This window comes from Helobdella robusta (assembly GCF_000326865.2).
Source record: "Helobdella robusta unplaced genomic scaffold HELROscaffold_10, whole genome shotgun sequence".
NCBI lineage: Eukaryota > Metazoa > Annelida > Clitellata > Rhynchobdellida > Glossiphoniidae > Helobdella > Helobdella robusta.
The window spans coordinates 3000610-3017318 of NW_008703571.1; the positions used below are offsets into that span (position 1 = coordinate 3000610).

At 35.6% G+C, this 16709-nt stretch overlaps 1 protein-coding gene across 1 annotated transcript; it reads left to right on the forward strand.

Moving 5' to 3' along the window:
- Positions 1 to 3239: 3239 nt before the first annotated feature.
- On the forward strand, positions 3240 to 16355 carry HELRODRAFT_71642 (hypothetical protein; the record flags this gene model as incomplete). Its single annotated transcript, XM_009011978.1, has 3 exons — positions 3240 to 3291; positions 10886 to 11085; positions 16251 to 16355. The coding sequence occupies 3 exons, from the start codon at positions 3240 to 3242 to the stop codon at positions 16353 to 16355; spliced, it is 357 nt and encodes a 118-aa protein (XP_009010226.1).
- Positions 16356 to 16709: the final 354 nt, after the last annotated feature.

Below are 16709 nucleotides of genomic sequence, written 5' to 3' on the forward strand. Positions count from 1 at the left end.
AGACGAAAGTAATGTTTGCGACAGTTTAACTCAGAACCAGTGAAGCATATCTAAAAGGCAGATTATAACAAACCCAATAAACTATATATAACAAGAAAAATATTGTTATTTTACGATAGAAGAATTTAGTCATTGAAATGAAATTTAAAAAAAGCGATTATGCGATGCATTTTAAATGACTCTTTTTAATGTCGGCAAACGCTCACGCGTATTTTTTTCGACAAATTTATATAAGTTGAGAGTTTTTAAGTTATTTTACTAATTTTTTGAAGTTTAAATATGTCTGAAATGTTAACAATTTATAGAATTCATCAAACGTATATCAATGATTGCAATGCCATTAAGAAAATAGCAGTAATTGATCCAAAAGTTATTGAAAACTGAAGATGGTATAGGAATACCGGAAAAAACTTAATTGCTCTATCATGCATAAAATATAAAAAAATGTGAAGGTGCTTTCGAGGGCCTATATATGTATTACAAGTATATGTATGTAGTTATTAATTACCTAATTATTAATTTAAGTTCTCTTTTAAGTTTATTCATAATCTCACTTTTTGCTTATTGCACAAACGAATCACAGCAAGTAGATACGAAGGTAATGTTCGCGACAGTTTCGGCGACGGTGAAGCATATCTAACAGGCGGAACCAATATTGTCAAATTGGCTGAACAGTTTGAACTAATATATTTTCGTTTAATAATATTACACGAAATAATTAAAAATTAATTTTGTCACATAAGCATCTGCGTCCCGTTATTATTTTGAAACGATACGATTTTGGCTACGGTGAAGCATATCTAACAGGTGGACTCAATCATGTCAAATCGGCTGAACAGTTTGATCTATTAAATTTTCGTTTAATAAAAATACACAAATTTATTAAAAATTAACTTTGTTACATAAAAATCTGCGTCCCGTTATTATTTTGAAACAATACGATAACGAGGTATTGTCATCATGTGCACGAGTATGTGCACAAGTTGTATGATGATTTTTGAGTTTTTAAAAGACAGTATTTGAACCAAGATATTGCGCAATAACAATGACGCTTGGCACATTTACAGTCTGCCCTAAGTTGATTTTCCGCTATTTCCGCTTTACAAAATGTACTGTTTTAAAACAGAAAAAGTTAAAAGTCAATTTCACTCTTCCAAAGTATAGAGGATTCAACAGAGCGCACAAACATCCTAAATGAATACGTGCTAAACGACGCATCACACACAAAACATGTGATAGGCGGGGATCGTTTTGTCACATTCGAACCTGGTTACTGCGAAACAGCACCAGAAAACCTCAACAATTAGACTATTACGCCGCCCAGTCATTCCGTCCAGAAAACAGTCATTCAATTAAAAAATTAAACAAAAGTTACCTTTTTTTTTGCTAATAGTTTTTTAAGCAATTATATCTATTCGACACATTGTAATAACGATACGAGACAAAATGTTTTTTTTTGTATTTTTTATTTGATACGAAACTTTTTGGAGAATGTCTCGTTTTAATAACGATACGATATTTTTAGAGTCTTTATTAAACCAAAGTCATTCAATTGGAAAAAATTAAATAAGTTTCAATTTTTTATAACCCTTTATTTTTTAATAATTCCCACACATTGAAATAATCGTACGAGACGAAAATTTTGTTTTGTATTTTTTATTTCGATATGATAGACTTTCCTGAAAAAGTCTTGTTTAAATAACGATAGGAGATTTTTGGTATTGTTATTAAAGGATACGAGATTTTTCGTGTCGTTTTACAACGATACGAGATTTCTTTTATCGTTATTATTATTAAATCTCGATTGATAACAAAAATAACGGTTTGAGATGCAGGTGCATAATATTAGATTTTATATATTATTTTGTTGACATTATAATACAATTTAAAAATTGTAAAGTATATTATCGAATATTTTAAAATTGTGTTGTACTTTTTTTAATTTATAAATTAATTTTAGTGAACTCGGTGAATTAAACAGGAACTGCAAAAAAGTGTTGGACTTAATTATGGAAGTTTTTGATCCTTGTTATTGTCTCGCAAACAACCTATGTGCACCACAGTTACGAAGTTTCCTGCATCTGATGTGTTACAACGGAAAAGAGGTTAGTTGCAGGATGTAAACCAACTGCACCGTGCATTTTTTTAAGTTGAAGAAGAGGCGTACCAAGGTTACCGGTGACGCAATGTTAGAAATGTATGGATGACGCGTTCAAACCAATATTTGGGGATGTGCACGAAAGGGGAGAAAGTTTTGTTTTTTTTTTATAATATTTTAGAAGAAAAAATTGTCTATTAGAATATTCAAATATTTTTGAGATAAACACATAAATAGACTTTTGGCGATTTTTTAACTTTCTCGTTACCAATGACGCAAATTTGGAAATGTATTGGTGACGCGTTCAATTCAATATTTGGAAATGTGCAAAAAACAGAGAAAAGTTTTGTTTTATATGGTATTTTAGGGGATAAAATTTTCTATTAGAATATACGTCTTTTTGAGATGCACACATAAATGGATTGTTGGCGATTTTTTAACTTTTTCGATACCGTTGATAAAACAAAACAAGAAAAAGTTTTCTTTTATATGATATTTTAGGGATAAAATTAAAAATAAATTTAAAAAATTTAATTACCTATTAGAATATACAAGAATTTTTGAAATGCACACAAAATTGCATTTTTGGCGATTTTTTATCTTTCTCGTTACCGATGACGCAAATTTAGAAATGTATGGGTGACGCGTTCAATCCAATATTTGGGAATGTGCACGAAACGGGAGAAAGTTATTTTATATGGTATTTTAGAAGATAAAATTCTCTATTAGAATGTACAAGTATTTTTGAGATGCACACATAAATGGATTTTTGGCGATTTTTTAACTTTCTCGTTACCGTAGATATATTAATATATAACGCTTTGATGACGAAGTTTTTTTTATTGTTTTATACAATTTTTAATCTGAATAAAGTTAAAATGTTATAAATAACAAATAAAGAACAATAATAAATATTTTTTCATATTAAACCTTTAAATATTTTTTATTTAATCGATTTTCCATAATCCGCCTTTTACATATGCTTCACTGTCGCTAAAATAAAACCGTCGCGAGCATTACCTTCGTCAGGTAGATAGGTAGAAAAATATTTGCCATTACCAAGACATTTGAAATAAATTTAAAAGAAGAAGCAGCTGACAGATTTAACTGTTAAATATAAAAATAAAAAGGGATTTGCCAGATGACTTCGCAGGCTGCTGCTTTACAATGCTATAATAACGAGCTTGTACAATGTCGGTTTTTTGATTTTTTTCTTTTTTTTTTGACTAGAAAGAAAAGAATCTTACAGTGGTAACTGACTTGTAATCAGACAGCTAGTTATAGTTGTCTTAACTATAACATAACTAGCTGCCTGATTTTAATAATCTTTTTTAAATAAATACAGTAAAGGCCAGTTAATCAGAAGTGCTAATCAAAGATATTCAGAGCCAATGATTTTATATTACTATTTGTACAAGTAACTAACTCATTATTGATTATCACAATTTTGAATATAATTTGTAAAAGTTTTATTTGTACTTAGTTAAATTATGAAGGATGATATTTTTTATGTTGTTGATCTACTGATCCTTTTGTTTAAATTAAGGCATTAATCAATGATTAAAGCGTTAAGCTCATCCACCTCTCATAACATGAATTAACAGCTTGTTATACAAAAGCTGTGTATATTTTTTATATTTTTATGATTAATAGATGCATAAATGATCATGATCCTATCAAAGCTAACAGCACACTTAATTAAATTGATGTAAAATATTTAGAACAAACTGAAAATGCAATTATTGAATCAATTTTTATTTAGATTTTTTAAATGAGTTTTACTCACATCTAAGATTGGTCACAGCAAGCAAGTTGTATTTACTTTTTTCATAGAATCAGCATAAAATTGTGCATTTATCATTTATTTTTTATTTTTTAAAATCATTTGTATATAAGGAAATTTTTAATACGTTGAATTCACTCTATTAAATAAAATAATTATTACATAAGATTAATAAGATCCATTAAAATTATGAAATAAAAACATGCCATTGATCATTATATAAAATTTTTGATGACATATAACAAAATGCTATCATGACAAAACCATAATTAAAATCACCAAGCACAATCATCATAAAACTTCAACCTCTTGGGGATTTTTTAAACGTTATAAACTGAGTTGTAACTCTTTAATAATAATAATAATAGTAATTATTATTAAAGGACACGAACTGAACGTTCTATGCCCCTAACAAGTGAAAAAAACAATATAATTAACCCACCATGTATATAATAATAAGTGAAATCTGTACATACCAAGCATATAATAACGTACAAACATCTCCGAAAATGCAACTATACAATCCAAAATTTTGGTAAATTACTTAATATTAATGTGCACATATACCCAAACCTTTGATCATTTAAATGACATATTTATATATACATGAAAACAAATATTCCTAGAAATTTAAATTACAAACATTCATTATGACAGTCATGCAGATCATCCGAACATAACTTCACAAACATTGACCAATATTAGGAATGAATAATATGTAACATAAATATATATATATATATACATACATACGTGCACAAACATACACACACACACACACATACACACACATAGATATATATATATATATATATATATATATATATATATATATATATATATATATATATATATATATATATACATACATAAAATAAGTTAGCCATAAAATGATTACAAAATAAAATTATATCAGCCAGCTTACATATATACATAAAAGTAAATATTCATAGAAAATATGTGAATCTTTTAAACAAACTCCATGTTCCAATATTTAACTTCAACGTCATTCATTATGCCAATCATGCATATCGTCCAAACAACCGCACAAGTGTTAATTAACAATAGGTATAAAATAGCAAATAATAAATAACATAAATATGGAGTGCACCGTTGAATCGACGAATTGAGTTATCGGTGAGTCCTAGAATGAGCAAAAAGTCCTTTCCTTGACGAACATGTCCGTGCACATGTTCCACAGATTCACACACCTGTACTATCGCCGCTTCGGCCGTCTGTTTTTGTCGAATCCTTTTTTCAGCGAGAGCAGCTGTACATGCCAGTTCAAAAGCGGAAACCGCCGACTGGGTAGACCTTCTCCATTCTGAGTGCCGCAGAGCATTAACACAAAGAACCTTGGATTCTAGACCACATTTTTTCATATTTTCTTTAAGGCTGTTTTTGTATCTACGTACAGGGCCACTTGCCAGTCTAGGAGCGGCGCGATAGTGTAATGGCTAAGGTGTCTAGCATTGTTGATGCAGTGTCCGAGTTCGAATGCAAAAAGATCCCCGTCTATCACATGCAAAACTGTGTGATGAGTTGATTCACGTGTATTTATGCACCGTGTGTTTGTTGTGATAATGATAATACGCCTCAGTCGCTTGCCATGGCGCTATATAAAATGACATTATTGTTTATTATTATTTCCCGACGCCAGTTGATCAAAAAAGACAAAAAGACCTGTCTGGCATACGTATAACATGCTCAATCCAGCGAAACTGAGTTTGAAGCAAAAGCGATTCTATACTACTATTCTACACATTGCTAGAACCATTGTATTTGGGACCTTGTCTTTCCACCTAATACCTGCAATCATACGCAGGCACCTCATATGAAACTGGTCGAGCCTACGAATGTGGCGATGATAGAACATCTAGGTTTCGCAACCATAAAGCGGTGAAGGGAGCAAAACTGCTCTGTATACCACAATTTTGGTGGCCTGAGTAATTCCGTGCTCTTTCCAAAGACGTCCGGTCAGCATACCAAAAGCAGCACCTGCTTTTGCATGCCTTGCTGTAATATCATCGATGGCTGCACTGTTGGAGATATATCCGCCTAGATAACAAAATCTATCAACAGAATTGAGACGCGAGTCGTCCGCCATCACATGGGCCATTGTCCCCCACGAAACTGGGTAGCTCTGATGTAAGTCCAAATCTCTTAGCGGTTGAACAGCGTCTGAATCTTGGCCTGTGTGTGTGCAACCAGTGCACAATCATCAGCAAATAACAGGTCTCGAACAGTAGAGATCTGTGTTTTGGACTTCACTTGCAATCGTCTGATATTCTGATATTAAAAATATCCCCATCCATACGATAGCAGATTGGTATCCCCTCACTACCGTGACGAAGAGCAACTCGGAGCATCAATGAAAAGTAGATGTAGAACAGCAATGGAACCATAACACATCCGTTTGTAACATCAAAATCCTGAGACCGTTCACCATTTTCAATCACACTCATTTTCATACCTTCATGGAAGGAACGAACAATGGCAACAGAAACAGAGGGGCAACCAATTTTCGACAAGCAGCGACAGAGGGCTGATCTATCAACCGAATTAAATGCCTTGGTCAGGTCAACACAAACTGAGTACAGTCCCCGTTGCTGCTAACGACATTTTTCTTGCAGTACCTTGCAGTGATATCATATCAGTTGTGCTGCATCCGGTACTGAAACCACACTGACCTTCCGGAAAAATATCTAGATCATTGGTATGTTTCGTCAGGCGTTCAACAATCACTCTGGCTAGTATTTTTCCAGGTATGGAGAGCAGAGAGATTCTCCCTCGCCGCCCACCAGGACTCTTTCATTCTGCGCAGCTCCTTCTGCGAGATACCTCATGCATTTGAATAGGCTACCTTCTTTGCATTATTGCTTTTGTCATTTATCCAAACAAGATGTGTTTTGTGCACAACATCTAGCAATCTACGAGCTCCCGTATCTCGTTCATCGAACCAGTCCCTATGCCCACCCCGGTGGTTACCGAGCACATTTCTTGCAACCTTTTTTATGACCGTTTGAAAATGTGGCCAATCAAGGTCAGTCTTCTCAGCCATTTCGGTGCATAATGCGCGGCTGAAAGACTCGAGTTGACCTGTCTTCCAGTTTAGCTACATCCAACTTGTCAGATTTTACCACCCTATGATGCCTCAAGAACATGGGCATTTTGACAAGACAATGATCAGACCACACACTTGTCGCTCGAATCGCTCTGATGAGGCGAACGTTGCGTAGGTCCCATTGTCTTGTGATGACGTAGTCGATCAGGTGCCAGTGGGTGTATCCATGTAGACTTTAGCTTGTTTGACTGTTGGAAGACCGTGTTTGTCACAGCCAGTTTTTGCACTGCGCAGAACTCAAGAAGCCTGATTCCATTTGAGCTTTTTTTTACCAACCCCATTTCGCCCCAGTACCTCACGCCATATGTCATGATCTACACCCATGCATTGAAGTCACCCAGCACAAACAATTTGTGTTCAAAGAGCGTCGCGTTTACAGCTGTTTTAAGTTGTTCATAGAAATGACTTTTTTCTTCCTCCAGTGTGGGCGCATAGCAGCTGATCAACGTAGCAGTGTGTTCTCCCTCGAGACTCTGTTGCATCTTCATTAGTCGGGGCGATATGCCATGGGGAGTCTCACACACAGACTTGATAAGCTTGCTACGTTATTGCAAATCTAACTCCACATGTTCGCACTTCTCCTGCCGGGTGCCCCTGATAGAAAAAGGTGTATCCGGCACCTTTTTCCTTAAATTGTAAAGCATCGGATAATTTTATTTCATTCAGTGCAGCGATATCTATTTCAAAACGAGCAAGCTCACGTGCCACGATGGCAGTCCTACGTTCATGTCGATCACTATTCTCCAACAATATGCGAACGTTCCATGCCGCAAGATTCAGTATTTTCGTTTTGGGTTTTTGGATTTTTTGCCGCAGAAAATGGATATCCAGTCAGCCGCGGTCAGCCAACATGACAGTTTTGTTGGGCTAGCTTTTATTAGGACACATTTTTCAGTCCCTTGTCCAGCTGGAGAAAGCAGTGTCTCCTTAAATAGGGCTGCTTTGTCGCCAAGGTAGGACCGAACGTTACTGTAGCCTTCAATAATGAGCAACCATCATACCAAGGCCGCCTACGTACTGGATAGTGGCTAGACACTTCCAGTAGTATCCTCTACCACCTGTGCCCGTCGTCATTCTTCAGTCGCCACAGGGCTTTTACGCTCACACCATCCACCGAAAACAACCTGCACAATTGAATTAGTTTAAGGTGGGAAGAGTTTTGTGAAAACTAGCCACACCTTCTCTTTCCACAAAGGCCTGTGCCAGCAGGCACAATGAATTGCAATGTGATGACTGACCTGTATGGACGCAGCAGTTTAGTCGGAACTGACACCGAGTTGATGAGCGGAATCATCTTCATAGCTAACTGCAGGTGCTAGCGATTTTTTGTTTGGGTTTACTTCTATAGACTTCCCATGAATGGCAGCGTAGGTTTGAAGTCAGTTTTTCTTCTCCTAGGTAGATGGCCAGCCAAGGCTAACGAGCTCCACATGCCTGGAACGACTGGTTTTGTTTATGGCGCCAATTACTCGTCTTCGCCCTTTCCTGTTAGTTTAAACAGCTTCGCCCCGTGAAGACCAGAAGTAGGACTTGATTGACCGAGATGAGATACCTACCGCCAATAGGAGCATTTCATTTCTCATCCCCACTCCCGGCTTAGACAACCCGTCAACACACATGAACATATACATATATAAAACACATATAGTGGAAATACACACACACACACACACACACACACACACATATATATATATATATATATAACCAATTAATACAAAATAAAATTATATCAGTCAGCTTTATTATCAAATTTACATGGAATATCTTTTAAACAAGTGTCTAACTTCTTTTTAAAATGGACAACATCACAAACATTCACTACTTCAACATTCAAACCATTCCAGATATCAATCCCTCTTTTACAAAAACAGTGGGTTCTTGTTAAATTTTTGAGTTGAGAGCTGGTATTGAGGACCTCTTATTCTGTCATTCTTTGCTTTGGCCAAGTTAGGATAACAAAACGGCATCTCCGCGTCGCGAGTTAGCTTGAAGACCGTTATCAGATTTCTCCGCAATCGACTATAATTTAGTCGGAAGATCTAAGTATATTAAACGATCCCCATAATTGAGACCGCGGCAATCCTTCACCAATTTTGTTGCCCGCTTCTCTACTCATTCGACATCCCCAATCAACTTTTTGGTTCATGGAGCCCACACGCTGGATGCATATTCGATTCTAGATCTGAAAATAGATTTGTATAATAACAGAAAATAAATGAAGTTAATGAAGTTAAATGACCAGTATTAAAGTGTCGAGAAATCAGAACTAAATAACTATTGCATTTATTTATACTACTATAAATATGCTTATTGAAAGTTAGATCGCAATCAAAAGTTACTCCCAGATAATTCATTTCTTCTTGGGAATCTAAATATATTCCATTTATTTGATAAACGTTACGTTATTTAACGCATTATCCTTCTCATCCCATATCACCAATTAAGCACCAATTACAATGGACAACGAAAAGATCTGTTGCGTCATTATTTTTTTGCTTATGGCCAAATAATTGCTACGTGGTAGGGCATACTACATAGCTTATTTAGATAGCGTTTGTCTATAAATATATAAGAAAAAAAGACATCCTGTAAAATTCTTGAGTGGTTGGTTGAAGCCATTATAAGACAATACTGACATTTGAATTTCAGATGGCTGTAATAGTTTTTATGAGGGTTGGGATGGAGTTTTACAATGATCCTCCCACAGACATTATGCCATAATGGTACCTGAATATCAGGGTTCGAGGTCAGATAATTGATAGCCGGTGTGAATGCGCTTTAGAAATGCGCATGCCTATTCAAGAAGCTGGTGAGCGGTGAAGGAAAAAGTTGGCTGGCGCAGTTTTGGTCAACAAGTGGACGTTGGTATAGAGTGCTGGTAATGTTGGTAAAGTTGTATTTGCGTTGGTTTCTTGTTATGTCAAACTCTGAATTGCTGCGAAGTTGAAGTTTGATAGCATTGACTGACATTTGTTTAAAATTATTAATTTTTGCTGTGAAGAGTTATAGTTTGGTTTTCGATAATAAATTTTTTTGTTATTTACATGAGAGGCGTCACTCACTGCCACGAAACCCGCTACATTGATAAAAATGATCAATTGGTCAATGGTTCTACTCACAACGTTGGTATTACAATTGATTGAGTGATAGCAGATCTTCTTTGATGTCACATGGCATAGTGGTCTATCTTGTTAATTCTGGTGTTTGCTAGGTTATCAATGACTGATGATGATTTGGATGATTCTGCTGGATCCTATCCCTTTTGGAATAAAGTTTCAATAAATGGAGATAGTATTAAGTTGATGATCTCCAAGCAATCCCTATGGAGTGATCTAGAACATATGAAGAAATTGTATGAATCAACGTTTAGAATTTATCATTTCTGTGGTATGATTTTTTGATTGGCAATAACAAAAAGCGTCATGGTTTGATAACAAGTGTTGGACGTTTCGTTGCATTGTTCGATGATACTAACGTCAGTACAAAAGGGCTTTCTGAGGTGGAATGAGTAGCTTGGAAAGATATGTTGGAATGTCTCCGTCAGTTATATCAAAGAAAGATTAATGCTCTCTAGCTTGACCATACCTCAAGACACAGACATAATCTCATGCCACCTCAAATTGACAAACAGGTTATAAGAAATGACCAAATGATTTCTGAAAAATTTATCAAGGCGACAGTTTTGAATTATTTCAAATGCTTTTACAACTTTTTTAGGTGTTTGTCCAAGGAAATTTTTTGCCTGTTGCTATTTCTCTATCAACAGCCTACATTAAATTTTTTGTAATATTATGCTCAAAATTAATACCGTTTTAATAATTTTCTTCAGCATTGTGTAACTTATTTTTCTTAATGCTTTGCATTTTATAAATTTCAGGTCTTGAAACGTTGAAAGGTAAAAGAGATGACTTGCAAAAATCTATTCTTCAAGAAGAGTTGGATAGGAAAAAAATTGAGAGTGAAATAAAAATTTTAACTGATAAACTTGGGGAGATAAACCAAAATTTGTCTATAAAAATACAAAAAAGAAATGAATTTGATAAAACGATATTAGAAACGGAAACTGCTTATTCTAAGGTAACGTCACTTTAATCTGCTTACTGTTTTTGAAATATTTTATTGATGTTCTCATGCTCTCAATTAACTTTTGGTCGTTGAAGAAATTTTCAACTTAACGCGTGAAATTGATTATGTCTCCTCTTAAGGTTCAAAATGCACTTTGATTGCGGCTGTAATTATTTGATGGGATAAATTTTTTTCAGTATTTCTAACTTTTGTATATACCATTGCGTTACAGTAGGTTTTTTACGCTTCCTCTGAATCAATATAACTTAAAAAAGGAAAATGAGTAGAAACCAACCGAAGGTTTTGTTTCGGCCAGTTTCAACCAAATAATCTTGTTTCAGCTGAATGTTCGATTACGACCAAAATTCGGCCGGAAAACTTATTTTTACTAGTTTTTTGAAGGGTTACTTTTTTATTATATTCATCAAAATTTGTGTTTTCAACTAAAAATATTAGCTGAGTTGAAAACATTAATTTACATTGGACGTTAGAAGTAGATTTGATTTACTCATATCCAACCGGTGTCGAATTTAACTGAATTTAAAAACGCTAATCTGGCTTGAGCCAGATTTGTGCAGATTTGTGCAGTTGTTACATTTTATTTGTTACAACTTGTTACACAGGTCTCAAACACAGCATTAAACTTTACTATGCTATGTAAACAAATTAAGTTAAATTTAATACAAATCTAATTTATACCTCATCATCGATTTTTGTAAATACTCTTACATACAGGCTCATATTGTACAATGCGTAAACGCGTGCATGCATGCGTATATACAAATACATAAATATAAATACATTCAAACTTGGGTTACAAATCCGGATCAAATCTGAAATCCGGCCTAAAAAAATATCAAAAGTATTTATATACTTTAATCACTTTTATAATGTATCAAAATATTTTGCTAAGAATTATCGTTTGTTTTGTTTTTATTGGTTTTTTGATTCGACGCATGTTGATCGCACATAAAAGATGTGTTACATTTTGATGTATGATACATGGATCATGGCTGGAGGTTCGGATTTGGTTTCGGCCGAAACAAAAAATCCAATTTCGGTCGGACACTAAAAATAAGTCCTTACTTAATAATTTCATTATAGTCAGGAAGCATCTTTTCACAATGCTTCTTCTCTCCTTTCTTAATTGTTATTTTTCTTTCAGCTTACTCCATTTAGTTGGTATTGATTGTAATGCTGCTGATATTTTACAGAAATTTTAATTGTTGCTTGGCTCAGATAGTACTAGTAGTGTTGTTAAAATTTCGGCATGGCTTGAAACCCAGCCTCTATGCCAAGCCGAACAGGTATGCAGGTCCAAACAAAGACGATAGAGTGGATTTGATGTGCAATAATGTCGAGTGACAATATCTTGAAAAACTTTTCAATTTCATAGAGAAAGATAATTTTATTTGACTCATTCTAGGGAAGATTAAACAAATGGGTAAAATTTGTATATAATCACAGTGTCAAGTGACAATATCTTGAAAAACTTTTCAATTTCATAAAGAAAGATAATTTTATTTGACTCATTTTATGAAAGATAAAACAATTGGGTGAAATTTGTATATAATCATAGTGTCGAGTGACAATATCTTGAAAAACTTTTCAATTTCATAAAGAAAGATAATTTTATTTGACTCATTTTAGGGAAGATAAAACAATTGGGTAAAATTTATATATAATCATTTTTTATTGAAGACGGTAATCGTTATCATTCAAGACTTGAATGTAGGAAAGTATCAATTAGCTCGGACTTACTAAAGTTAATGGACTGCATAAAAGCCGATGCTTAACGAACAAAATCAATCAAATCTCACCTCTAATGATTTTTTTCTCAAAATACAGTAAAAGGGGACTAATCTGTTAGTTAGTTTTTTTTTCACTAGTTAGCACGCTTATTAAAATCAAATCTTTTGGAATGCAATTAATTCCTATTTTGCTGGCCCAATTTACATATTTTACTTAATCCAGTTTAAAAAAAACGTCTAACTAAATCTACCGCCATGCAGTAATGGATTAACTATTTTTTCTTAAAAAAATTGTTTGGAATTATTGTACTTATTGTAAATAACGTTACTGTTGCAATGTTGCAATGATTTAGTGTTAAGGACGTTAATATTTATTTTATTTATTGTGGTTGTGTTCTGTTGTTGTTTCTGTTGAAACATTTCCAATTTTACGTTTTGATTCTTGATGAAAATTTTACTATCGAATGGTACAATTTATTTTTAAATGTTCGTTAAATTTAAAAAGCAATGACGTTAAATTTCTTTGATCAAAATGCTGCTTATAATTCAATAATAAAGAGGTTAGTAAAGTATATTTTTTACCCTCATGCCCGGGTTCACTGGCTATGGGGCGCGTCTCCAGGTGGTGGATAGTGGAAAGTCCTGGGCAGGAAGACCTAGGATTGCATCGAATAGTACGGAATGAGATGCCGCAAACCAACTGTACCAGAAGAAAGAAAAAAACAAAGAAAGAGGCGGAGGATCCTAGGACAACAGCTCTAACAGCGGATGATCTTCTATTCTAAATCTACTGCCTTGTGGAACAGGGACCTTTGACCCAGAGGCTAGGTGCACTGTTTACAACCGCGCTGCCTTGTGTTCCTTCAGCAAAAAGGCTAGGCTTACTGCTTATTACTGGTAGTTATCATTAAGAATTGGGCAATTCCAGATATAAAAATTTTTTGACCGAAACATCTTCTATGTCATCACAAAAAAGAAAAAAGATCTATTCCCTGGAAGACCTTAAATGGTCAAGCAATGACAATATCCAGGAAGTACGCAACAGTGAAGGGATGTTGCGGAAATTGGGCGTCCCCTTTTGGAATATCAGACTTGGCACTTTAAATACTGGATCGCTTACTGGACGCTCCATGGAGATCGTCGACATGCTAGAAAGGCGAAGGGTTGACATCTTTTCTCTGTAGGAAATAAGATGGAAATCAAATGGTGTCTATCTCTTTGGAAGTTACAAGTTGTTCTGGAATGGCCAAAAGACAGCCCAAAATGGAGTGGGAATCTTCATACGGGAATCACTGGCACAAAATGTACTGAGGTGACTCGAATCAGCTCACGCCTAATGCTGCTTAAACTCAGAATGAGAAAACAGGTTCTGACTGATTCACTGATCTGTGGTGCATATGCAGAGATATATACCACAGACCGGTGAATCTGAAGACGCCAAAAATGACTTTTGGAACACACTCTCAGATGCCAGGAAAACACCATCAACAGAGATACCATTGAGTTGGTATCGGAACAGCTGGATCGTCTGGAGAAGGTAGACATATCCTGGAAATCTTTTCAGGACACCCTAGTGAACGCTGCTACAGCTGTATGGGGAAAATCTGGACCAAAACGCCATCACAACCGCGAAACTTGGTGGTGGAACGAGACGGTGAAAAATGCTATTGCCAATAAGAAAGCAGCTTTCAAACAATGGCAGAAGACGAAGACTGATGAAGATCGAAAAACATACCGATCAAAGAACACAGAAGCGAAATGTCAGGTTGCGATAGCTCGTGCAAATCAATGCAAGGTATGGCTGACTGGAAGTAAAGGCGAACAAATTCGGTCACCCTACCAAATAGCAAATCAGGCCAAAAGACTGAAAAAGGATATAGTTAGTGCCACATGCATAAAGGCCCATAATAACCTTGCAGAATGAAGTGAAGGATCACTGGAAGGATTACTTCGGTCAGTTATTGAATGAAATAAACCCTATTGGGGTGGACTTTGATGCACTTCCGAGGGAAGGACCGATTCAAGGCAACACAGCTGAGGAGCTTACGGATGCGCTGAAGGTAATGAAGTAGCTGGTCCGTCTGGACTCACAAATGATATCATCAAGGCATTTGGTGGAGCAGGCTTCCGAGCCCTCTTACACATCTGTCGGGAGATGTGGAGTAAATTGATACTACCAGTGGAATGGAACAGTAGCACAACTGTGCCGATATATAATGAAAAGGAGACCCACTGAAATGCTCCTCATATCGGGGTATACGTCTTCTGGAACACTCCCTGAAAGTTATTGAAAAAGTCATTGAGTGAAGACTGTTGTCCTGCGTTTCAATAGGTGGTTACCAGTACGGCTTCATGGCAGGGAGATCCACTATTGATGCCATCTATATCATTCGTTAACTACAGGAAAAATACTTGGCAAAGCAAAAGCGACTGTTCCATGTATTTGTGGATTTGGGAAATGCTTTTGTCAGAGTGAGGCAATCAGGTGGAATCTACGTAGACAGCTTGTTCCAGAATATATGGTTCGGCTGGTTATGACAATGTTCTCTAACACAAAAACTCTGGTCAGCACAACAGCCGGTAACACGAATGAATTTGACATTAACGTCGGCGTCCATCAGGGATCAATACTCAGCCCCCTGCTCTTCATCACGGTGATGGAAGAAATAACCAAACCGATACTCTCAGATAACATATAGAATGTTATATGTGCAGATGATATCATCCTGACGGCGGCCTGATGCGGCGTAGCTACGCTCCATCCAGAGCTATACAACACAGCTATAATTTCTGTATGGTGCAGAGACGTGGCCGATGACAACAAAACTCGAACAGCAGCTTCACCATACTGACATGAAGATGATTCGTTGGATGCAGCATGTTGACCTAAGGGACCATATCACCATATCCAAACAACCGAGATACTGAACCGATCGGGACTGCACGTTGACGGATGCATGTCGTTGTCATCGCCTACGATGGTGAAGCAAAGCGAAAACGATACAATAATTTCTATTACTGAGTAGCAGGTGCCTGGCACCCGCCCAAGAGGTCGCCCCAAGAAGTCCTGGACGCAGACCATACAGAAAGACTTGAAGGCACTTGGTCTGAAGGATACAGACGCAATGGATAGATCGACTTGGAGACAGAAGCTGATGAATGAAATAATAAAGTCCAACCTATAACGGATGGAGACTATAAACGAGGATTGATTGATTAGTAAAGTATATTTTTCAACTCTTGTTGTCATAGACTTTTGAGGACAAATTTAAGAAAGCACAGTGTAACTCAGTAGTAGAAATGCTCTTTTAAATGTTGTATTTTTGTCTCGTTCACGTATGCCTGCCCGTTACTTTTCATTAGTAACAACAACATTATCCTTTATTTTTGACAATTTCAGATTTTAATTTTATTGCATATTTCCAGATTCTTGAAAGTTCACAAACACTTCTCAGAGTTTTGAAGCAAGAAACTTCAACTAATGCAGATCTTGCATCACAGACCTCAACCGGTGTTTTGAAAAAATTTTGAGTTACAACAATTTGGAAAATATTTTTTTATTTGTGTTTATGCCTTCATATTAGTTTAAATAATTATCTTTTCGTTGTTCTTTATTTATTTTTCTTAGTGTTTATAGGCAAATTCATATATTTATTAGGATTTTTTGGCGAACATGCCTAAATGCTCGGTTTTGAATTTTCTTCAACTATGTTCTGCAGAGGTGTTTGTTTTTAGCTCCACTCTTCCGTCCACTTCACGTGTGTGTGTTTGTGTGCATGTGCGCGCGTTTGTGTAATGTAATTGTTTTGCTCTGGAAATGTGGTTGTTTGCTTCACGGTTAGATAGAAAGATAAAGTTTCAGAAAGAAAAATTTTACCATCCATG